Source organism: Dromiciops gliroides, chromosome 3, assembly GCF_019393635.1.
Source record: "Dromiciops gliroides isolate mDroGli1 chromosome 3, mDroGli1.pri, whole genome shotgun sequence".
Taxonomy (NCBI): Eukaryota; Metazoa; Chordata; class Mammalia; order Microbiotheria; family Microbiotheriidae; genus Dromiciops; species Dromiciops gliroides.
Window position 1 is genome coordinate 643,904,761 of NC_057863.1, and position 23,539 is coordinate 643,928,299.

At 52.8% G+C, this 23,539-nt stretch overlaps 4 protein-coding genes across 9 annotated transcripts in view; 1 reads left to right on the forward strand and 3 right to left on the reverse strand.

The window, feature by feature from the left end:
* Window positions 1-1,983, reverse strand: SERTAD1 (SERTA domain containing 1). Of its 2 annotated transcripts, none has more exons than XM_043995472.1 (2): window positions 1,810-1,983; window positions 1-866 (listed from the first exon to the last, which is right to left on the reverse strand). In XM_043995472.1, the coding sequence occupies exon 2, from the start codon at window positions 860-862 to the stop codon at window positions 197-199; it is 666 nt and encodes a 221-aa protein (XP_043851407.1). In that variant the 5' UTR covers window positions 863-866; window positions 1,810-1,983; the 3' UTR covers window positions 1-196. The 2 variants fall into 2 exon arrangements, with proteins under 2 accessions (XP_043851407.1, XP_043851409.1); XM_043995474.1 differs by lacking the exon at window positions 1,810-1,983 and adding an exon at window positions 1,633-1,758.
* A 2,112-nt stretch (window positions 1,984-4,095) lies between these two features.
* Window positions 4,096-8,108, reverse strand: SERTAD3 (SERTA domain containing 3). Of its 4 annotated transcripts, none has more exons than XM_043995949.1 (2): window positions 7,932-8,108; window positions 4,096-5,587 (listed from the first exon to the last, which is right to left on the reverse strand). In XM_043995949.1, the coding sequence occupies exons 1-2, from the start codon at window positions 7,974-7,976 to the stop codon at window positions 4,883-4,885; spliced, it is 750 nt and encodes a 249-aa protein (XP_043851884.1). In that variant the 5' UTR covers window positions 7,977-8,108; the 3' UTR covers window positions 4,096-4,882. The 4 variants fall into 4 exon arrangements, with proteins under 4 accessions (XP_043851884.1, XP_043851887.1, XP_043851886.1 ...); XM_043995952.1 differs by having other exon boundaries at window positions 7,898-8,050; XM_043995951.1 differs by having other exon boundaries at window positions 7,784-8,050.
* Window positions 8,109-9,770: 1,662 nt separating this feature from the next.
* BLVRB (biliverdin reductase B) lies at window positions 9,771-14,574 on the reverse strand. Its single transcript, XM_043999211.1, has 5 exons — window positions 14,347-14,574; window positions 11,569-11,733; window positions 11,340-11,429; window positions 10,449-10,577; window positions 9,771-10,069 (listed from the first exon to the last, which is right to left on the reverse strand). The coding sequence occupies exons 1-5, from the start codon at window positions 14,423-14,425 to the stop codon at window positions 9,909-9,911; spliced, it is 624 nt and encodes a 207-aa protein (XP_043855146.1). The 5' UTR covers window positions 14,426-14,574; the 3' UTR covers window positions 9,771-9,908.
* Window positions 14,575-14,743: 169 nt separating this feature from the next.
* The window catches only part of SPTBN4 (spectrin beta, non-erythrocytic 4), a 64,513-nt gene continuing 55,717 nt past the window's right edge, over window positions 14,744-23,539 (forward strand). The window contains exon 1 of one of the 2 annotated variants that reach the window (XM_043992230.1): window positions 14,744-14,761. The gene's annotated coding sequence lies outside the window, so the exon portion shown is untranslated. Of the gene's footprint in view, window positions 14,762-20,316; window positions 20,457-23,539 lie in introns of those variants that run through there. The other variant, XM_043992231.1, reaches the window with a different exon arrangement.

Genomic DNA, 23,539 nt, shown 5'->3' on the forward strand with positions numbered 1-23,539 from the left:
TGGGGAAGAAGAAGAGACAAGGCAGACACATTGCTTCATATATTAATTGTTTTCATCTTAAAAACCGTCCACGCTTCCCACCCCACAATTCCATGGCCCCCACAGTCTGTAGCTGGAGGGGAGCTCTCAGGAATCCCATGACCCCTTGTCCATCTTGGGCCACTTGGGGGCAGGCAGGGACCCATTTGTTGGTCCCCTACAAAGTCTGTGTGCCCACAAGCACATCCATGAGGTAATCTAGTTCAGACACATCCAGCCCTGGCCCCTGTATCTTGTCCTCCGTCTCCCCAGAGTCTGTTTTAAGGCTGGGCCAGAGTTCACAGTCATACATGGAGGTGTCAATATCATCAAAAAGACCCTCCAGTCCATCCTCCAAGAGGAGCTCCAGAGATCCCAGAGGGGCCGGTCGCCCAGGATCTAGGCCTGTGTCTGGGGGCCTGCTCAGGGGAGTGTCTTCAGGAAAGGCTGTCTGGGTGTCACTGAGGCCTTCAATGTGACTCAGGTCATCCAGGAGGGCTGAGACAGACGTGCACAGAGAGGCATCAGGGACCACTGGGAGGGGGTCAACAGGAGCTGGAGAAGGGGGTTCTGGGACAGAGGGCTCCAGAGCCATGGAGGACTGAATTCGCCTCAGAGTATTGACCACCAAGACAAGGTGCCGGAGATCTGGCTCGCCCCTCCGGAGGCCATGGTGGAGTTTGAATATAGAGAGGTTGAAGAGAGAGCTGGGGGGCAGGGGTGCTGGGCTGGCCCCCTCCTCAGGGCTTGGGCTAGGGCTGGCCTCTTCTAGCCACCAGGCCTGAGAGGTCAGGTCTTCCTCCTCTTCCTCCTCGCGTTTACGTTTCACACCTTTGCACAACATGGGTCTGTGGAGAAAGGAGTATGGATGCTGTCAGAAAAGAGGCTTCCCAGAGCCTCCTCACCCTGAAGACCCCTTTCCTGACCTTGGGACAAAGAATCCCAGACAATTAGGGGTCTTGAGAGACGTTCTAGTGCAGAGCGTCTTAACCTGGGGTCTGAACATTTAAAAAAAAATTAATAACTAACCCAATACTGATTAACTTTTAAATTCTGCATGATTTATTTTGTTCACTTTAATACATTATTCTGGAAAGGATCCGTGGGCTTCACCAGACCCTACACCAAAAAGGTCGACCCTCTACTCGAGTTTGATGGCCCCGGGGACCCTCCCAGCTCTGGGACCGTGATCCTAAATCACAACCCGGCCGGGCCTCAGTTTCCTCTCTTGGCCTGGTGGGCGCCGGGGACCCCTCCTTTGATTTCACAGACCGGGGCAGAGGCGGTAGGGGCTCGGAGGCCGGGACTTGCCCAGGGCCAAGCAGGAGTCAAGGGGAGGGGCCCGGGGCAGCACCCGGGGCCGGTCGGGGCAGCAGGGGGTGGGGGAGGGTCCAGCTGCGGCAGCCCCGGCCCGCGGGCGCCCCCGTCCCGGCCCCGTTCGGCTTCCCTCCCGCCCCGGCCTCTGCTCCTGCCCCGCTTCCGGCCCGGCCCGAATCGGCGGCGGCGGCGGCGGCCGCGGGGGCGGGTGAGTCACGCAGCCGGAGCCAGGGAGCCGGCGCCCCCGCGCCCCGCCCCCTTCCCCTTCCCCTTCCCCAAGGCTGGGGCGTGATTCACCGGGGCCCGAGCAGGCGCCAGCGGCAGCGGCATCAGCCCGGGCCGGGCCCGGCGCTCGGGGACCGTGGCGCGATCATCGGACTCCGCCCGGGCTTCGGACGCGCCCGGGACGGCGATCCCCCCTCCGGCCCCCAAACCCTGCCCCCTCCCCCCTTCCCCTTGGCCTCATTTACATACCCGGCTCGTCTGCTGCCAATCAGAGGGTCCGCGACGCCACCCGCAGCCAATCAGGAAGCGCCAGTGGCGACCACATCGCTCGCGCTCTCGCTCCTCCCGCAGCCGGCCCCTGGGTCGCTAGAAGCTGCACTGGCCCCGGCGCGCGGTCGGGGGTTGCTACTTTCCTCTGCTTCTGCCCCGCCCCAAAGAGGCTCCGCCCCTGAATTTCGGGATTGGTTCTCTTGCGGAAGGGGGCGGGGTGAGGAGGGGAGGCGGGGACATCCTTGGGGCAGGGCGCCCGGAGCTGGATTCTGGAGGCCAGGAGGCCCGTGACGGGGGCACTCACTGGTTGGCCTGTGGGTCGGTGCTCGGTCTCAGCTGTCGCCTTCCGGGCTAGGGAGGGCGAGGGCGGGGGTACGTTCTTGGGCATTTGGGAAGAATTGGATGAAGGAGCTGGAGAAAAGGATTCCCCCATCACTCCCCAGAAAAGGGGGCTGGGTCCTTCTTTGGGTTGACATGCACCTGTCTAGCTAAAACCTTCCCCTCCACCCCAGACATCTTCCCTCCCCCCCCTTCTGTGCCGCCGAGACTGGCCCCCGGAATCTGGGCAGAAAGGGCCTGGAGGAAATCGTGGAACCCTACCTCCCTTCCTCATCCCCTCGCTCCAAACCAGCCTCCTTAAAAAGCCGGCTAGACGGAGTGCTGGGGGCGGGGATGGGAAACCCTGGCGGGGGAGTCTAGGACAATTGATTTCCAAACCCTGGCTCTGTCCAAGTGGGTGGTCCAGTACCCAGGTGAAATGGGCTCCGAGGACCCGGGCTTGAATTTAGGCTCCTAGCGGGGCAGACCTGTGTGACCTTGAACAAATCACTTTCCTTTTCGGGGCCTCAGCTGTCAAATGAGGGAGCTGCACTCGATGGCTTCCAAGGTTTTTGGAGGCCCGTAATCCTAGGCCCTTCCCTCCTGGGGACCCGTTTCCCTGCTCTGTGTGATGAGAGGTTTGGAATTGAGCTCTTGAGGTCTTTGGGACTCTGCCGTTGGGTGATTCTAAGCAGCTGAGCCGAGCCCTGTCTGTCCCTAACTTCTTGGCAGCTGGGGAGCAGATGAGAGGCCCAGACAGAGGGGAACAGCACCGGGGTGGGGGGAAGGAGAGGAAGGCCTGTCCTCAGCGCAGAAACGAAAGTTAAAAGAAAATGAGCCAGGCCGACCCGTGTTTCAGAAGCTGGGGCACCTCAGGGCTTTATTAGGGTAAGAAAACGGAGTCTTGGGGCCAGGAAGGGAGGAGTGAGGGTGGGTGGGGCCGGTGGAAGGGACTCAGCCAGCCAGCTTTCTCAGGACTCCATCCAGAAGAGTCCAGACTGTATCCTGAACCACACACACACAAATGGACACAGAGACAGATACACACACAGAGACACAGACATACACACACACCCCTTCTCTTTCCCCAAATTCAAGTCTGGAGGAGGGTGAGAATCCTGCAGAACTCTCCATCTGGTCCAGCCCAGTCGGGAAGGGAGCCCCAATCACCCTGTAGCTGAGCAAACTCTCCTTGGCAGACCCTGCCTTGAGGGATGGGAGCTCCTGTCCTGTGTCTGAGGCCTGGGTAGAGCTCAGCCAGCCCTGTACACCCCACCCCTCCTCCTAAAAAAAAATGGGATATTTAGGAAAAGGGAGGCACTAAGAGCCGGTCACAACCCTCCCCCACAAAGCCCCTCTCCCCTCCCCCAGCAGAGGAAGAGAATTTCCTCCTATGTTTACTCCACCCTGGTAGGGCCAACTTCTTGGTCCCAGGAGCCTTTTCCATTTTACAAAATGATTAAGGAGATTCCTTTCCCCGCCCAAGAGCTTTTGTTTGTCGAATATCAATCTTGCTTTACCATGTTAGAAATTCAAACATCTTCATATTATTATGAAAATAGCTTTCATCTTGCAGACCTCCAGAAAGGGTGTCAGGGGCTCCCCAGGGGTCCACTCCTTGAGAACAGATGACTTGTCTCTCCCCTTTCCAGGCCTAAATGTCCCCCTCTCTAAGACGCTGAGGTGGGACAAGATGGAGTCTAACTCTCAACTCCGGCCTTCTGAGATTAAGTCTAAACTGACCACTCCACCCCCTCCCTCCCACCCAGGAGTAGCCCTAAAGGCAGGGAGGGACTGGTGGAGAAAGGAGAAACACCTGACCCCTGGCCCTATATGGCAGGCCACCTGTTCCTATCCACCAGAGGCTCCAGACCAAAAGCATGATGGGAAGAAGAAAGGATTAAAGGGACATCATGGAATTTGAAATTTTATTCACAAAAACCAGGTGAAATAGGCCTTTTTAAAATAGAAAAAAAATGTGACCACGGATAAAGATTCTTTTATCCCTTATTGCACTTCATTAAGGCCACTTTGGGTAGGGAAAGGGGTGAACAAGGACAAAGGGGGGGATTCACAGTTATGGCCAGGCACTAGGTTGGGGAGGGGGCAAGAAGATGTGAATTTGTACTCTTCCATACCTGTCAACCTTGGGTGGTGGTGGTGGGGGGGGTTCTAGAGCCCCTCCTCCTGGCAATCTGGACTTTGTCTCCCCAGAGGCCTCCTGCCCAGCCCTGCCCCCTTCCTCTTCCAGGCAGTTACTCAACCCTGAGGCTAGCTTCTTAATGCAATCTGAAGCCAAATCAAAGGGGACAACCTGGGAATACCTGGGGACCAGGCTCATAGGAGACAGAAAAGGCTAACTGGAATGGGAGCAGCAGCCCCCAAATGCTTGCCCCCCTCCCACACCTTAGGCCAGTCAGGGTGATAGGGTGGAGAGGAGAGATTCAGGGACAGCAGCCCCAGTGTGGGAGGATGAAGGCAGGGGACCATCAAGCCATTAGGAAAGAGAAATACATTCAGTTGCTCTGTCTGCCATCAGCAGGCACTGAGACCAGGGCAGAAGCCCAAGGGACAAGGCTTTCCCATTTCCCTAGGAAGCTTCACCCCAGGTTCCTGAGATATGGGATCTTTGGAGGTCACTTTCTTGAAACTCTCCAGAGGTAAGCAAGTATCTGAAAGGAAGGGTTCAGGGTCCTAGCTGGGGGAGTTGGGGCCCTGCCCCCCACAGACAATCTTATGACCCCTTGATGATTTCCAAGATTTGGTCCAGTTCGGTCCAGTCCCATTCAGTCCCAGGCTGCCCTGGGGACCAGGCTGCCCCAGAGGAGGAGGAGGCAAGGGCAGAAGCTGAGGACCAAGGCTCCCTTTCCACATCTGAGGTGTCAATGTCAGGGAAGAAGTCATCAGGAACCAGATCTCCAAGGTAGCTGTTGCTTAAGACCTCAAAGCTGCCCAGAGTAGGCTCTTCAACTCTGACAGATGGGGAAATCGAGGCCCCAAGAGGGGAAGATATTTGTGTGCAGTCATCCCACAGGTCAGAGACAGAGGTAGGGCTCCAACTCAGATGTGGGGGCTCCCAGCAGCCTTGTGCGGCTCTTAAGCCCAGGACGGCCTCCAGCTCCTTGAGGAAGTTGTCTGAAGCCTGGGCAGTTAAGGGTAAAAGCAGCTCCAATCCAGGTCCCTGGGCTGGGGCTGGGACTGGGCCCCTTTCCAGGCTCATTCTTTTCCTGATGTGGTTCAGGGTATTTGTGATGAGCACTTGCCGAAGGAGGCTAGGAGAGCCTAGCTGGAATTTGTCCATTGAAAGGCGAAGTAGGGTCTGGCATAGGTTGGACTGGCAGGAGGGGGCCTGTTCCTGGGACTCCTTACCAGCCTCCACCTCTTCTGGATCTCCATGATCATCTGGATGCTTTCGCTTCACACCGACCACCATTGTCCCCTGATGGGAGAGGGAACAGGAGTTAGGAGACCCTGGGTTAGATCACCTCTGGTTGGACCCCCTACTGCAAAGGGTCCCCAGGGAGCCCCGGGCCCTGGTCTGGCCTCTGCCACTGACTTGTTATCTTGGCTAAGTCTCTTACCGACTCCAAGCCTCCTTTCTGTCCCTCTGAGGGGCAGAGTGAGAGTTGCCAAGAGCATTAAAAAATTAAGTTGCTCTTGGTGATTCTCAGACTATACATTGCTGAGGAGGTGCTGACCTGCATTGGTAGAGAGAGTAGCCTCACTTGGGATCATGCGTTCATTTAGAGCTGGAAAGGGCCTAGGAGACTGGAGGCCAACCAGTCTAAGCATTTTCCATTTTACAGAGGAGGAAACTGAAGCTGAGAGGGACAATAACATTTGTCCACAGAGACTTGTCTAAATCAGGATTTGAACGCCGGTCTCTCTGACACCCAGTCCAGCATGATAGTGACTGGGCCTTGTAGGAGTTCCCTTTACCAATAAGATCATAGGCCCCTATCCTTTTAATATTTCAGAAGAGTCCCCCTGGCCACCGCAACTCTTTGCTTGGACCTTCATTTCAATACCCACTCTGTCACTATTCATAAGTAGTAAAGTACTTGTAAATAGAGCTTTCTGGGTCTGTTTGCTCATTTCTACGATGATTTTTTTTAAAGGTCCCTCTTAGGTCCTATGATTCTCATATTCCAGGACCGTGATCGCCATGGCGAGGGGGAGAGGGGGGGAGGCGGGGCGGAATCATTTTGTATGAGGGAGATAGATACAACAAGGAAGATCATATAGACCAGGAAATTAAAACAGGGGAGAGGCGGGACACAAAAGGCAGACCAGAGAGAAGAGACAGGGGAGTTTGAGGGGGAAACTGAGGGATAGATAGGGAAGGAACTTGCCAAGTCATTCACTGACAATTCAAGACTAGAAACCAGTTCTGAAGATTTTCCCAGGACAAGCCTCGAAGATGGAACAGACCCAGTTAAGCACAGATATGCAAAGGACTCCTACGTGCCCCAGGGGCTGCCCCACCCTCGAGGCTAAGCACCTACTTGAGTGTACTACTTTGCCCCTCCCCTGCCATTTTAGAAAAGGACCGACAACGCCCACTTTGGCTCATCCTCCAATCAGAGTGTCTCATCCTTTCTAAGCCACGCCCAGGGAGGAGCGGACCCTTTCCCTTCCCGGAGGCTACTAGAGAATGGAGTGCAGTTTCTGTTTCTGGGTAGGAAGACTGGAACCACTCAGGTGGTGGACTACAACTCCCAGAAAGCCACTCCATTTTTTTTCAGCCTTCAGGGGCCCCAAGCTGCTCCGCCCCTCTCTAAACTGTTTTTAAGAAAACACACAGACACTTGCATAAAAATGTAGCAGGAGCTCTTCCCCACTCCCCGAAATTCCCCAGTCACCCACCCGCACTCCAGATTACTGCTACAGAGAAATTTCGAGGTCCTTTTGGGTGAGAACTGGTGGGGGCTTAAGCAGAGACACAAGTATCTGGGTCCTTAAGAGATGGGGATAGGAGAAAGGGGCCCCTTCACTTCCTCCTCCTTTCTCCCAGATAAAGCCACTTTCTAAATCCTGGTCTGATTCTCCCAAATCTCCAGTCTTCTCCTCGACACTCTCTCCCCCCCCCCCCCCCCCCCCGCCAGTCCCCGAGGTCTCCCTGCCTCCTCCTGGCTGCTCTAGTTGATTAGCGCCGTCAATTTCGCAGGAAAAATGGAGATTCATAGCTAGTTAAGTATCGGAGAAGAAAACTGGAATTTGAACCCAGGTCTCCTTAATCCCAATCTCAACACTGGGATCTACTACATCACGCTGCCCCTTAAAAAGAGCTGTTATATACAGTTTCCCCATCGGCGCCCAAAGTTAGATCACCACACCTCCCGGAGCTTGAACTTATATCAGTACCACAAACACCACCGTCCCCTCTCCCCGGGCCATCTACCCCATTCCCCGACCCCCTTTCTCCCTCTCCTTCCCTTTCCCTTTCTGACTGATTTCCCAGGGCTAAGACCTGGTCTGATTCTCCCATATCTCCAGTCTTCTTCCCAATCCCTCCAGTCTCTGAAGTTTCCCTGCCTCCTCCTGGCAGCTCTGGTCCGCCGGATCTCCCTGCCGTCTCCTCCTTCTCTTCTTCCTCCTTATTCTCCTGCCCCTTCCACCCTCTACCCCAGCTCACCGATCCGGGCTCCATGGCTCCGGACTGGGGGCGGGGCAGGGGCCCGGAGCCTGTCCTTGTCACACCCAGACAGCCAACTGCTCGGCCGCCCACAGCGACTGGCTAAAGCCTCACCCGCGCCTTGCGCTGATTGGCTGGGTGAGGTTACCGTTCCGACTACAGGTGATGCTAGTCTCCACTCTTTTCTTCTCATCCCTTCCACCGCCCCGGGCCATTTAAAGACCAGAGTCGCGTGACTGCCAGACTAATTAGCTTCCCGGGGTAGGTGCGGGCCCCTCCTCTCTGGGCTGTCTAAAAGCCCAGAGGGAGGAGGTGAGGTGAGAAGGAGAAAAGAGGTTTTTGGGGTTTTTTTCCGCTAGGGCCCGCAGAAAAGGGACCCCGCCCGACCCCGCCCACTCGCACTTGCTGGTGTAGACAGCGCAGGCGTAAAGAGGAGGCTAACGCAGCTGTCCAAAGCCCTGCCTGCAGCCAATCAGACTGGCCAGTGGCGGGGGAGAGGGAGGAAGCGTGAAGTCGCCATGGCTACCAGGATCCTGCCCTTTCGGACTCCCCGAAGCCCCGCCCTCGAGGCATTAGAGGTTGGGGAAGGGATGGATGTGTCCTGGGCGGGGCGGGGCTGGGCTGGGCTCCTTCTCTAAGTCAAACACACAGGCACACACACGCGCACACGCGTGCACGCACACCTCACACGTGTACGCACACGTGCACGCACACAGCCAGGGATCCGAGGGGATGGAGACTGATAAAGAGAGGGAAGGCAAGGCATACTGGAGAGGAAAGACAGACAGGGAAGGAGAAATAGAAGAGGAGAAACAGGCAAGCAGAGAGGGAGATAGACGGGAGAGGAAAGGAGAGGGAGAGACATTGAGAAGGGGAGACAGAGCGAAAGAGAGATAGATACCAACAAGGGAGGTGATATAGACCAGGAAATTAAAACGGGAGGAGAGGCGGAATACAAAAGACAGACCAGAGAGGACAGGGGAGTTGAGTTAGAAAAGGAAGGAAAATCAGATGAAGAGAAACAAACCCAGGGAAGGAGCCAGATGTAAGGGAGGGAGAAAGTTAATTTGTTATTCTTCCCCACCCCCACAACTAGACTGAGTCTACAAAGGCTCCAGGTAGATTCTCAAGGCATTAATGAGGTGTTAAACTGATTGTAGAGATAACCCCACTTCTCTGAGGGAGTCCAGGAGAGAACAATGGGGTTTTGACAAGAAAACAAATTAGCCAGCCTCCGGGTACTTGAAAAGGGAAACCTTAAGGAGTTGTTGTGGCTTGAGACCCCAGCTGGGGGCAGAAATTGGTTTCTCTGTCCAGGCTCTATCAGCCACTTCTCTCCTCTGCATCTGCCCAAAGGGAGACAAGTTTGAGAGTTCCTTGAAGCACAATCGAGGGACCAAGGTCACACGTTCCATCCGGGCAGACATGGATACTGAGAGAATCACTTAAGGAAAGAAAGCAGCTTCAAGGTCCTAGCGACAGAAAGCAGCAGACCCTAGGAGCTTGGAATATGAAGACTCCACTAAGAAAGGACTTGCAGGCTCTTCACTACAGGGAGCCTTGTGTGTCTGCCACAGGAACAATCCTGCAGACTCTGAAATCGGAGCGTACTCTTCCCATAGACTGTATGTGTATTTGTGGGAGAGTGAGCCCTAAGCCTAGGGGGAAAATGTTATATACTTACTGTTCTTACCACAAGATCTTTATCAATGCCTTCAAAAAAAAAAAAGCCTAATTAAGCCTCCTGATGGTTACTGGGAGCTTGTGGGTTATATATAGTGTTAGGAGTGAGATGCACAGGGTTACCCCTAGAACCTGAGGTAAACCCTCTGAGAACCCAGCCCTGGAAAACAAATATTAGAAATAAACCAGATGGGATGCTACATGGACAGAGGGAGAGAAAGAGACAGACAGATGGGGGTGGGGAGAGAGACAGAGAGACAGAGAAGGAAGGTAGGGAAGTGCAGGAGTCTGTATCACTCAGCACTTGGTGCCACACTGTCTTTTATTATTCTGTTTGCCGCCTTCCTCTCATAGCCCCAGTCAGCAATGGGCCATCCTTGCTTCCCAAGGACAGGACCAAGCTGGGTGGGGGCTGGGCACATGGGGCAGATGCCACATTCTCCTAGGTATACTGATGGGAAGGGTAGATGCTATGCCCGTCATACTCCGTTGTGGTGAGGCATCGAAGCATGAGGTGTCCCAGGTCATGTTTGGAGATCACTCTGAATGGACCTCGTCCATCCACAGTCACACTGTAGGCCCCCGTCAGTGGCTGGTCCCCAGCTGCAGTGGGAAGAGGAAGAGAAGGCATCTTAAGGCTCAACTTCTTTCTCTCTTGTCCAGTCTAGAAAGGGGGAGGGAGGTTCTCTGGGCTCTGAATGAAGGCAACTCCTGGAGACCAGGACTTAGGCTCACAGACTCAGGATCAAATCAGACCTGCTTATTTTACAGTTGGGGAAACTAAAGGCCCAAGGTCATACAGCTGACTCAGGGCAGAGCCAGGGCATGAACCAACCCCAGAATCTCAGAGTTGGGAGGGACCTCAGAGGTCACCGGATGAGTTTAAGAACTCTTTCCCCTCCCCCTCCCCCTCCCCTCCAAGGATATCATTCAGCAGGTAGGAAGAAGGAAGAGCTGGGGCCACCCTCCCAAAGCCACAAACCAATGTGAGGGGGCATCACGGCCACATAGTGCAGACCCGATTCCAGCAGGAGTTTATGCATACGGATGTGGTCATCGGTCACTGCTTGGAGCCGGGCAGGAACCTGAGCTGGGTCCCACAGGAGGAATGCTGCAGAGAGAGTGAAGAGGCAACAGCGTCACAGGACGGAGCAGGCATCCCTGGCCCAACACCACAGAGAGGGGTCATATATCATCTATTAAACACTTCTAGGGACAGGGAACTCATTCCCTCTCGAGAGCCCATTTCACTTCTGGACAAACCTCATTAGTAGTGAGTTTTTGCTTGTTTGTGCTGACATTGAGCCTGCATCTGCCTCTCCAAAGCTTCTCCTTTTTTTTTTTTTTGTGGGGCAATGAGGGTTAAGTGACTTGCCCAGGGTCACACAGCTAGTAAGTGTCTGAGACTGGCTTTGAACTCAGGTCCTCCTGAATCCAGAGTCAATGCTTTATCCACTAGTGGCACTAATAGTGCCACCTAGCTGCCCTGTTATCTTCATTTTACAAATGAGGAAAGTGAGACAAACAGGGTTAAGTGACCTGCCCAAGGTCACACAGCTAGGAAGTATCTGAGACTGGCTTTGAACTCAGGTCCTCCTGACACCAGGCCTTTCCCATCCTGGAAGGCAGTTGCATGTCCTTCCTAGTCTTCTCTATTCCAGCTAAATATCCCCAGTTCAGTCACCTGGCATGGCCTCCAGGCTGCTCTTCTCTGGACCCTTGAGGTCCAGATTTGAGGAGACCACTCATGACCCTTCTCTGACCCCTCACCTTTTCCAGTCCTTGCCTGTGCTAACTAAGACCCCCAAACTGGGCCAGGGTTCCAGGCTGGGGTTAATGCCTAGGTTAGGCTCAAGGTTCCCTCTCCACCCACCCGAGGTGCAGGCCACGACCTTGTCCACACCATGGGCCTTCATGGCGGCCACAATGTTCCGGGTGCCCTCTGACATCACGGTGGTGGGACCTTGGAGGGGAGGACAGAGAGTGGCAGTCACTGGTTGGAGGGGGTGGAGGCAGTGGGAGTGGTGGAGGTGGCGGGGGTGGTTGTGGCTGAGGGGGCCGAGGCACAGGGACAGGCCGGGGGCACAGGGGAGGTTCAGTACTCAGGTCACTGCCGGTGCCCAACAATACAATGACAGCATCCTGTCCTGCCACGGTCTCGTCCACATTGGCTGACGTCAGGACATCACCCACCACCACCCGGGCTGGCTGGGGACCATCCGAGGGTAGCTTGGAGGCATCCCTCACCAGCACTGTCACTTCATAACCTAGAGGTAGAAGGGAGACAAAAAGAGAGATAGAAAGGTCAGGTGATGTCCCAGGAACCTGGGACTCTGCATCTTAGAATGGTCCAACATCGACCACCCAGCTAGAATTTATTCATCATGTACTATATGTCAGGCATTGTGCTAAAGATACAAAGAAAGGTAAAAGACAAGGCTTTCTCTCAGGGAGCTCAAAGTCTAAAGAGGTCCTTAATGGGGGAGAAAACATACAATCAAGCATGGACAAATGAGATATAGGCAGGATAAATCAGGAATGGTCTCAGAAGAAAGACACTCAGATTAAGGAGGCCTGGAAAAGGCTTCATGCAGAATTTTGGCACAGTTGTGTTCTGAGATGAGAGACAAGGGTGACACCATGAAAATGGGCCCTGGATTTGATGTCAGAGCCCCTGGGTTCAAATGCTGCCTCTGCCACTTTGACTGCCAAGGTGTCCTGTTTGCCTCAGTTTCCTCATTTGTAAAATGAAGGGGTTGGACTAGATGGCTTCTGGGGTCCCTTCCAGTTCTGGTTCTAGGTTCCCATGATCCTAATTCCCTGAGGAGATAAATAATGCAAATAGGAAAACAGAAAGCAAGGATTTGAACTCGAGGCTACTGACCACCACAAATCCAGAATTCTCTCCCTTGTCACCTAGACCAAACAAGCTCTTACAAGTTAAATAACTCCCATGTTTGGAAGAGGGCTTTTCTCACAGTTGCCCTGTGAGGGAAGCGAGACCGGGTATTACTAGCCATAATTTACAAAGGAGAAAACTGAGGCTCAGTGACTTGTCCAAGGGCTGGCCCTCAAACCCAGGTCTCTTCTGACTTCAGCTCCAAGACACCCGGCTCCCCCCAAAACAGAGGCTGTTGGGGGCTCTCCTCATTATAGAGATTTCTGAAACAAAGGCCCAGGGAGTTCAAGATGTCCAGACTGCCAACCCTCTTGTGTGCCACAGCTCTCCCAGAGTGTAATCCCAATAGTCAGCAGTAGGGAGGGGAGAAGGTAGGGGCAGGAGGAAGTTGGGGGAGGAATGACTCAGCATTTCCCAACTTCCTCCCCTTCCCACTCTTTCCCCCTACTCCTGAAATCCTAGTCAGCAAGAATATCTCCCCTTTCTTTCCACCCCCTCTCCCTATCCCATGCCACAAAAGGGTAGCCTCAGACACTGGGGGTGGGGAAGGCCGGTTCTCTGGGCTAGAGTATTGGTCGGGGAGTATCCATTTCTTTTTTTTTCCTCAAATAATTGTCTTCCCTTGTAATCCTAGGTATTTTATTGCATGCATTTAAAAACACTGTCCTGAGAAGGATCCCAGCACGCCAAAAATAGTTAAGAATTGTGGATCTAGTCCGTACCACACCTCACCTTACAGAGAAGGAAACTGAGGCCCAGAGCATTTACAAAACTTGCCTAAGTGCACACAACTGGAGGTGGTGGAGTTAGGAGCTGAACCCGGGACCTCTAACACCAAATTCAATGCTTTTCCCACAATATGAGTCCACGCAATGAAGGAGAACAGAACTGATATCTTCCAAAGTTCAAACTCACAGGGACTTGGGAGTTTCCATTTCAAGGGAGCCCAGGCTGGGGGGAGGAAAGATGCCAGAGGCACCCCCCACCCACCCTTGTGGGGCCCTCAGATACTCTGTTATCTGTCTCACCACCTGGGCCAGTGAATGCCTCTCTATGCTGCCAGGTGGCCTATCTGTGGGACCCAGACCAGGGAGCTGACCCCAAGGCCTCCTGGCATCATTAGCAGGGGCCTCCAAGGTCCCCTCCCAGTTCTCCCCAGAAGGAGACATTATCCACATCCCACAGCTTTTCCCCCTGGCCCAGGCTGAAGTTCCAGCCCTAGGTGTACCATTCCAATCATCATGTCCCATGCTGGAAATGGTCAGGGACCCCCATGGTGACTTCTGCTCATGGTCCTGTGATGTCACGAGGCCCCCCTCCCCCCAGAAAACTAAGTGTTCCCTGCGGCCCAGCCTTGTGCCATCCACAGAGACCTCTGTGCCCACCCCCCATGTGCCCCCCCCACAGATCCTTGGGCCCTAAAGAGCCCTCTTGGTTCTGGCTCCATCCCCACATCTCTTACACCCCTATCCCTATTGCTTATTCCCATGTCCACCAGAGCCCCCAGGTCCCACCTCTCAGTCTCTTCTGCCCCCAGAGTCTCTTGTGCCGTGTCCTGTGCCTCCTCTCTGGGTTCCCTCCGAACTCCCTGTGCCCCATCCCCATGTCTTCCCCAGGATCCTCTGTGCCCTGTTCCTGCTTTCCAGGTGTCCTCCAGAGCTCTCTATGCATCATCTCCATTTTCTTCCCCAGAATCCCCTTTGCCCTGTCTCCGTCCCCCCTCCCCCAGCCCTCTGCACTCTGCCCCTGAGCTAATCTTCATGCCCCTCCACTTTTCCCCTCTGTGTGCCCTCTCCCTGTGCCTCCTCTCCATTCACCACCACCCCGCCCCCAGGTCCCTGTGCCAATCTCCTCACCCCCAGATTTCCCTCTAATCCTTCAGAGCCCCACACGCCCTTCCCTGCATCTCCACAGAGTCCTCTAAGCTGTGCCCCTTCCAAGTGACCCTGCACCCCCGGGTCCCAAGGCCTTTGCCCCATGCCTGCTTGCAAAGCCTGAGCCAGAGTGGCGAGCCCGGTCCTGCCGGTGGCTCCAAAGATCGCGATCTTCTTCACGGTCATGCTTCCGGCGGCCGGGGATCCTGCGTGGAGGGGTGGGAACAGAGACCACAGAAAATTGTGCGCCTCGCAGCGAAACGCTAGACCCGGATCTAGAGCCCCGAACTCTGGCCGCCCGCTCCCCAGCCTCAGCCAAGCCCCACCCCTGGAGAGGCGGGCCAGCAAGGAGACCCCGCCTCCGGACACGCCCCCTCCTCCCAGACCATCGAGCTGGTCTGTGGAAAGCCGTCCGCGTTAGCCCTGGCGTTTTCATTTAAAGGTCCATGGGATAGACACAGCCTTCGCCTCCACAGAGCTGGTAGCGGACTCAGAGATATCTTCATCGCTTTCATCTTACAGGTGAGGAAGCTGGGGCAAAGAAATGATTTCAGTTTCATGTAAGTCAATGCAGAGTAAGTGCAAGGCACAGAGAGTACAACACTAAGGAAACATTTCTGGCTTTCAAGGAGCTTTGTTTTTCCAGAAAAAACCCAAACCCAAACCAAACAACAACTGTGGAATCTGAATGCAGAGTTAACCATACTGTTCCTCCTTTTTTGTTGTTTTTTGTTTTCTTTTTTTGAGGTTTTCCCCTTTTCTTCTGATTTTTCTTTCCCAACATGACTAATGCAGAAATATGTTTAATGTGAGTGTACATATATAACCTATTGCTTTCTGTCGTCGGGAGCAGGGAGGGAAGGAGAAAAATTTGGAACTAGAAATCTTATAAAAACAAATGTTGAATACTATCTTTACGTGTAACTGGAAAATAGTGCAATGTTTTATTATAAAAATAAAAAATAACTTTTAAATAATTTTTAATTAAAAAATAAAAACAAACAAACAAGCCAAAGAGCTGTTTCCGTCAAGCCCAGGACAAGAGGTGGAGGAATATATGTATTGTCCTCAATCTCTCCTCTCTCCAGTCCATGCTTCCAAATAAATATTCCTAAAGCAGTAAGTCTGACCTTGCTACTCCCCTGCTCAATAATTCCAAGTGACTCCCTCTTACTTCTAGAATTAAATGCAAAATTCTCTGTTTGCCTTTTAAAGCCCTTCACAATTTGGCTCCCGACCCATCTTTCTGGCCTTACACATTACTTTCCTTTCCCTCACTCTACAGCCCAGTAGGATATAAGCTCTGACAACAGGACTCGTTCTCATTTTGTCTTTTTATCTCTAGCAACCAGAACAGTACATTGCACATAGGAGATCCTTGGTAAACCCTTTTTGTATTGGCTTGGTTTGGAACTGATTGGATGTGGGGGTGGGGAGGCGGGGAGGGAGAGGAAAGAATCAAAGAGGACCCGAAGGAAAGTTTGTTTTTTTTCTTGTTTTTTTTTTTGGGGGGGGCGCAATGGGGGTTAAGTGATTTGCCCAGGGTCACACAGCTAGTGAGCGTCAAGTGTCTGAGGCCGGATTTGAACTCAGGTACTCCTGAATCCAGGGCCAGTGCTTTAACCACTGCGCCACCTAGCTGCCCCTGGACCCAAAGGTTTTTAACCTAGGTGACAAGAAGAATGGCGGTGCCCTGGATAGAAACGGGCAAGTTTGTTGGAGGGACATATTTAGATAGCAAGAGGTGCATTCTCTTTGGGGACTCTAGGGCTTGAAGGAATGAATGCACAGATAGAGCTGTCCAGCAGATAACCAGCACTGTGGAGTTCAGGAGAGCAAGTGGGGTTGGATATTGAGAATCATCTATGTAGAGATAATCATTGAACCGCTGGGAGCAAGTGAGATCAGTAAGAAGGAGCATGTGGATGGGGAAGGAGAGGAAGAATAAGTCCCAGGACATATCCATGGGGAATTCCTACAGTTAGTGTGGTAGAATATCATGAAGATCTAGCAGTGGAGACAGTTCTGACAAGTAGGAGGAAAACCGGGAGAGGGCAGTGTTGGGAAAGTCAAGGAAAGTATCCTCGAGGAAGGGGATGGTTGATGGTGTCATAAGTTGCAAGGAGGTCAAGAGGGATAAGGGCAGGGAGGGGGCTGGGGGTGGAGAAGGCCCTTGCAATCAACAATAACAAGTTTAAGTGTAATGTGATTGTACAAATATAACCTATATCAGATTGCTTTCTGAATTGGGGAGGGAGAGGGAAGGGAGGGAGAAAAATTTGGAGCTCAAAATCTTATGAACACAAATGTTGAAAACTATCTTTATATGTAACTGGAAAATAATAAAATACCTTTATGATAAAAAAAACCCCAATTACAAGTTCATTGGTAACCTTGGAAAGAATGACTTCAGTCAAGTGATAAGATTCAAGGTCAAGATGCAACAGGTCTGAGAAATGAGATGTTGAAGAAATGGAGGGATGACAAGTTTTACTAAGCTAGAAAGGGGAAAAGAGATGTAACACAATAGCTTGAGGGGAAGGCAGAGTTAAGTGAAGGTTTTTCCAAGGATGGGGAGTCTTGGGAATGTTTGTAGGTTGGTGAGGAAGAGAGGCAGGGGATAAAGAAGACACAGAGAATGAGAGGGAGGTGAGAGGGGCAAAGGGACAAAACTCCCGGACATAGGAGAGGTAGGAATTAAGGAATATGTGGAGAGGTTGGCCTTGGCTAGGAGTCAGGCAGGAGTGGGGGAGTGAGAAGAGAGAGTTTGAGGAGAGAAAACTCTACTGGGAATGTATTATTATTTTTTTTTTAGTGAGGCAATTGGGGTTAAGTGACTTGCCCAGGGTCACACAGCTAGTAAGTGTTAAGTGTCTGAGGCTGGATTTGAACTCAGGTACTCCTGACTCCAGGGCCGGTGCTCTATCCACTGCCCCACCTAGCTGCCCCTCGCTGAATTTTTTAAAAATTACATTCCCCACTTAACACTTACTAGCTGTGTGACCCTGGGCAAGTCACTTAACCCCAATTGCCTCACTTAAAAAAAAATTACATTCCCGGGGCAGCTAGGTGGCGCAGTGGATAGAGCACAGGCCCTGGAGTTAGGAGGACCTGAGTTCAAATCCGGCCTCAGACACTTAACACTTACTAGCTGTGTGACCCTGGGCAAGTCACTTAACCCCAATTGCCTAAAAAAAAAAAATTCAGTGAGACAATAAAAGGATAATAAAATGAACAACAGGGGTGGTCAGTCCTGATCAGACATCATGAGGGTTTCCAGCCAGCACTTGAGGAGTGGAAGAGGGGGATGGAAGGGGTGAACCAAGTTCAGCAAAGCATGACAAAGGTGTAAGGGATTCAAAGGTAGAGGAAAGTGTGAAATTTAACTGGTCAATCATAGGGTACAAGACTGAAGGGAAGGAAAGTGGAACTAAAGAAGGGGCAGTGGAGGCTATGATGAGCTTGAAAAGTAGGCCTGGGAAGGTCACAGAAGGACATGATCAGAGAGAAGAATGTCAGTGTTGAAGGTTATGGAGATAATCACTATGTAGTGGTGGGTGATTGTGAACCCTCAACTGGAGGTGACCACCCTGTGGGTCCCTAAGTGAGTGAAGATGTAAGTTATGGGAAGTGGGGAGGTTGAGGACCTGAGAGTCCAAGATATTTGAGGGGACACCAACATGTATATTGATATCCCTGAGTATGGGGTCAGGAGTTGGAGAGGAGAGGAAGACTGTAAGCCGGACATTGAACTCCTCAGATAAGAAAGGCTAAAGGCCTGGAGTCCCAAGAGATGAGTAGCACAAGGATCTGGACCCTGTGACAGACTGACGGAGTGAATCTCAGAGGATGATGGGGGCAAAAGGATGGTTTGGAAGTGGCAGTGAAGAGCAACAACCATGTTTACTTCTCCCTTAACCTAGTGTCACCTAGTGGGGGCATGAGGGAAACACTCATTGCTGGAGATAGAATACCTTGTCATTCCAAGAGAGCCAGGTTGCTCTGTGAGGAGGGGAGTTTCAGAGGTTGCATAGGGCATGGTAGAACTGGGAGGGTAGAAAACAGAGACTGGGGAGGGAAAGATGAGCTATCTGGGAATGAGGGAGAATAGGGAAAGATGAGTTTCTCCCCAAATCATGCTTAAAGTTAGTCATGACAAAGCAAGGTTTTCAAAATCCAAGTCCAGCTCTGCCTTATGTAGTAGCTTGTGTCTGTTTCTAGATTTGCATTCCCATTGCTTCTCCTTTTGCTTCTGAGTGTTAACTTCATGTGTCTGTTAGTTAGTCTGTCTGTGTGTGCTCGTTGTCTCTGTCACCTGGTCTCCGGGTGTCTGCTCCCGTGTTTGTGTATCTCTGTTTTTGCATGTGTCTGTTAGAATCTGTCTCCCTATGCCTGTTTCCCTGTCTTTCCAGCTCTCTGCAGGCCCTTGAGAGATAAGCTCTGGAGATTAATACCAGTGGAGGAGAGAGCCTTACAATAAGGGGGATCTGGTATGCTGAAGCCCATTCCCTTTCTTTCTTCCTTCTTCTTCTTCTTCTTCTTCTTCTTCTTCTTCTTCTTCTTCTTCTTCTTCTTCTTCTTCTTCTTTTTTGGTGAAGCAATTGGAGTTAAGTGACTTGCCCAGGGTCACACAACTAGTAAGTGTCAAGTGTCTGAGGTCGGATTTGAACTCAGGTCCTCCTGACTCCAGGGCTGATGCTCTATCCACTGCCCCACCTAGCTGCCCCTCCCCTTATTTCTTTTGGGCCATGGTTGTGCAGAGGCACAGGCTATCTCTACCCCTCTCTTAGCCTCACTTTCTCCTTCTGTTGTTGTTCAATTGTGTCCAACACGTTGTACTCCTACGGACCATATTACCCCAGTACTGGGCATGTGATTTTCTTGGCAAAAGATTGTGGAGTGGTTAAAGCAAATAGGTTAGGTGACTTGCCCAGGGTTGCACGGCTAGTAAGAGGTATCTGAGGGCAGATTTGAATTCAAGTCTTCCTGACTCCAGGCCCAGCTCTCTATCTGCTCAGCCACCTAGCTGCCTCTATCCTTCAGCGCTATGGCCAAAATCAAGCCCCGCCCATTCCCTTCCCTTGGGGGTGGGGGCTGCAGAGGGGATGGACCTAGGAGCTGGGAGTTAGGATTTCCAGTTAGGAAGTTAGTGGTCCCAGCCAGGTGGTGGGAGGTGGTACTTAAAATGGGGGTGGTGGTGTTTGAAGCTAAGTTGGGAGCGAGCTGGCAGGGCTGTGTCACAGGCTGGACTTAGGGAGACTTTAGCAGGTAAAGGTGAGAGTGAGGGTCTCCTGCTGGGTGTTCGGTGGGGGAAGAAGCTCAAATCTTATGTGAGTTGAGGGGGTCATGGTGGGGAAGGGATGAGAGGGTCTTGATGGTGGGGAGAGATGGATAGGATAAAAGGGGTTCAGTCTGAGCTTGGGGATCCAGGCTAGTGAAGGGAGGGGAGGGGGGGGGAAGGGGCTGAAAACAAGAGGAATGTGGGGGACAAAGTTATGGGAGCTCCAGGTCACACGTGGTTGAGGTGGTCAAGCTGGAGGGAAGCCGAGGGTTTCACATAGTGGGGGGAGGGCTGGAAAAAGGGGCCCCAGTGTTAGCTTGGGGCATTCAAGTTAGTGGGAGTGGAGGAGTGAGAGGGAAGCCTATGGGCGCCTGGAGAGGGGAGGCAGCTGAGGGGGGTCAGGATGGTGAAGAGAGAGGGGCCTCAGGCGGAGTTTGGGGGAATCTAGGCCAGTGCGAGTTGATGCACAAGGGGCACAAGGAGGGGCGGGGGTCCCCGATCACGTTCCGACGAGGGAGTCAGTGGTGGTGGGGAGCTGAGCAGCTCCCAGGGTCACACGTCAGGCTGAGTAGGGCATGAGGGGGTCCCTGGCCAAGTGGACGTTGGGGGACATGGGGGGGCCTAGGGGCCGATCGGAGGCGAGGAGTGAGGGGGCAGGCCGCTGCCGTGGATCCGGGCGGGCGGAGGGGAGCGCGCGGAGCTGGGGGCGGGGGGCCAGCGGCGCATCGGCGGTGGCTGCTGCGGCGGCGGCGCATGCGGCCCAGGCCCAAGCCCGGCGACGGCGGCGGCGGCGGCAGCGGCGGCGGCCGGAGGACCCGGGGCCAGCCCGAGCTCAAGCAGCGGCTGCTGCAGCAACTGCGGCGGCATCCGAGAAAGAGGAGGAGGAGGTGGGGCGGCCGGACCACGGAGGCAGCGGCCGGGGCCGGGCAGGCGCAGGTGAGACCCTGGGGCATCAGGCCCTGTTCCTGGGGAAGGAAGGGATGGGGGACGGGGCCGGGACCCTGCGTGTCCTCCCTTTCCCTCCACTGCCCTGTGGCCCCCACCCCGCCCTGGACCGCCCGCACCTGCGAAAGGGAGGGGGGGGGAGCGAGGCGGAGGGCATCTTCCCACGGGCGCCCGCATCTCCAGTGCTCACTACCCTAGGCTCCGCGGGCCTGGTACCTCACTCCCTGTCCCCTCACCCTGTGGTACGGGGGCAGCTCGCCTGGGGCGTGCTTGTGTATGCAGGGATGCAGGGACACATGTGTGCTAATTGGACCAGTTCCCATGGGGCCTCAGTCTCTGGAGGACTGTGGGACAGGACAGGGTCAGAATGCCCTCCCGAACCCTTGGAATCTGGCTCCCTCCTTTCTCATTCTATGTGCATCCCCTGCTCATCCTGGTGTTGCAGAACTGCGAGGAGGTGGGGGGGAGGGGGTAAGTGTAGGACTGGCAATTCTGGGGCCTGCCTGGGAGGGCCGGTCTGGAACGTAGAGACCAGAAGAGTCACTTCCCCGCATTCACACACCCAACCCCAGGCTCCCTCCAACCCACTACTGGCTCCCTATAACCACGTGGTGCTTCAAACATTCCCCAGGATCTCCCAGTCCTTGCCCAGTACCTGCCTTTGTATGATCACCATAGGTCCTGGAGACCCTTTGCCATATCTCCCTGGTCCAGCTTCTTCCCTCCCCACTGCCTTCTCTTGATCTTCAGAGAAGAGTGACTTGCCCCCCTCTCACCACTTATTCTTCTGTCCTCCTCCAGAGGTGAGTGTGTGAGAGCCAGAGACATAAGAAAGGATGTATCATGTGCCCAGAGGGCATATACCACAGGATTCTGTCTCACTCACTTCACCCCTATCAGCCCCAAACCTAACAGAAAGAACTTCCTACTCTCATTGGAGTATAGGATTTAGAATTGTGAGGGAGCTTAGAAATCATCTGGTCTGTAACCCATTTTACAGATGAGGAAACCTAGATGAAACAACCCTCTCCCCTACCCCTCAGGCCTACCCTGTGAGTCTGATATCAAGCTCCCTTTATTGTTTCTCCTGACCTCCCTTCTGTAACTCAGTCTCTGAATGACCCTTCCCCTGAAACTCAGAATCAGAGAATTTAGCAGGAAGAAGCCTAAGAACATAGCTTCTGTCCCCTTTGATCACTTTCTGTCCCTTCCCAGCATTCTTAGGAATCATCTAGTCACATCTTCTGGTTACATTCCCTGACCCCATTCCCTCACTACCCACTTCCTAACCTATAGTAGCTCCAGCTTCCAGCCCTTTTCCTGTCCTGAAACTAGCCTCTCAAAGGTGACTGATAATCTCTTGCTAAACCCCAAGCTCCTTTCTCAGCCCTCTTCCTTCTAAATCTTTGGGTAGCTTTGGACACAGTGGCCAGTATCTTCCTTCCGGACACTCCCTTGGCTTGGATGACATTGATCTTTCCTGGTTCTTGGGCTCCTTGCCTATCCACTCTTCTTTGTGGGGGTCATCATACATTTTCTTTCTTTTTTTAACTATTACAGCCTTGCTTTGTGGCTAGACATCTTCTACATCTTCCTCACATGTTCCTCACGATTTAGACAATCACCCGGGGGCAGCTAGGTGGCGCAGTGGACAAAGCACCTGCCCTGGATTTAGGAGGACCAGAGTTCAAATCTGGCCTCAGACACTTGACACTTACTAGCTGTGTGACCCTGGGCAAGTCACTTAACCCTTATTGCCACCACCCCCCCAAAAGAGAGAATCACCAGCTGCCATCTGGAAAACCATCTCTTGACCCTGTCCTGTCATCTCTGTCTACCTGTCTTATCCTTTCCCAGCTACACCCTCCTTTTGCATGGTACTCTCTGGAATGCTTGTTCTGTAATTGGTCAGGCACATAATAGGTTCTGTGGTTGATTAACAAATCATCCTTCAGCCTAGACCTTCTCTGTTGGTGCATTTTCCTTTTGTTACTTGGAAAACTGGTTCCCCAAGGAGATAGTGCCTCCTAGGGCATTCTATCCAGTACTGGATGATCTATCCCCCTTTCCAGATCTGGGCAGGAGTTATCTACCAGCCTCCTCCTTTGTCAAGGAATTAGCTACCTTGTTCACAATCTTCTTCAGAACTCCAACTTCTGCCCTTATACTTGGAGACTTCAATACATATTCATTCCTTATCAACTCCCTTGACTTATGCCTTTACTCACAGCTACCCACAAAGATGGTCACACCTGTGATCTCACCATCACCCATGAATGTTCCACTCCCATGACAAGAACTATGAAATCCCTTTACCTGGTCCACAATCTCCTATCCTTCCATCTCTCACTGAGTCTCACTCCTTCCAATTCTATTCTTTGCCCTCACTATCACTTCTAGTCCTTCCATCCTTTCTCCAAGGCCATCCTTTCCCTGTCTTGGTCCCAGAGTTAACCAGGTCAACCATATATCATCCTCTACTTTCTTGGCCTCCTGTTCTGTCACCACATATGCCTTTCTTTTTTGTTTTTTGTTTGTTTTTGTTTGGTTTGGTTTTTTGAAGGGCAATGAGGGTTAAGTGACTTGCCCAGGGTAACACAGCTAGTTAAGTGTCAAGTGTCTGAGGCTGGATTTGAACTCAGGTCCTCCTGAATCCAAGGCCAGTGCTTTATCCACTGTGCCACCTAGCTGCCCCCACCACATATGCCTTTCTAAACCCTAACCACACATGGATTTCTCCCACCCTCTGTCTTCTCCACTCATTCATTTCAGTGGTGCTGAAATAGTCACATAACCCTCCGGACTGGGTCCACCACAAATGTATATTATCCAATCTCCATTTGGTTTTCATTGCCACAAAGCAATCCAGTTTACTCTCCCTTTAATGGACTCTGTGTCAGTAACTGCTCCAAACTTTTCTTCTCCTCTGTAATCCTCCCATACTAGCCTGTCCACTCTTACTCCCAGCAAAGGACCTCATCTCAGACTTTACTGAGAAGATCCCTCTCCTGTCCTCCTCTATATCTCAACATCCCTTCACACCCTTTGTTCTCTCTTTTTCTGCCCCAGTTTAT

What these genes read in the sequence shown, in the direction of transcription:
- SERTAD1 (XM_043995472.1), bottom strand. Translation starts at nt 862, where the DNA reads ATGTTGTGCAAAGGTGTGAAACGTAAACGCGAGGAGGAAGAGGAGGAA.
- SERTAD3 (XM_043995949.1), bottom strand. Translation starts at nt 7,976, where the DNA reads ATGAGAAGAAAAGAGTGGAGACTAGCATCACCTGTAGTCGGAACG. An exon ending in CATCACCTGTAGTCGGAACG is followed by an intron (nt 5,588 to 7,931) that starts GTAACCTCACCC and finishes CTCTCCCATCAG; the next exon opens with GGGACAATGGTGGTCGGTGT.
- BLVRB (XM_043999211.1), bottom strand. Translation starts at nt 14,425, where the DNA reads ATGACCGTGAAGAAGATCGCGATCTTTGGAGCCACCGGCAGGACCGGG. An exon ending in GGCTCAGGCTTTGCAAGCAG is followed by an intron (nt 11,734 to 14,346) that starts GCATGGGGCAAA and finishes TTCTACCTCTAG; the next exon opens with GTTATGAAGTGACAGTGCTG. An exon ending in GGTCGTGGCCTGCACCTCGG is followed by an intron (nt 10,578 to 11,339) that starts GTGGGTGGAGAG and finishes CTCTCTCTGCAG; the next exon opens with CATTCCTCCTGTGGGACCCA.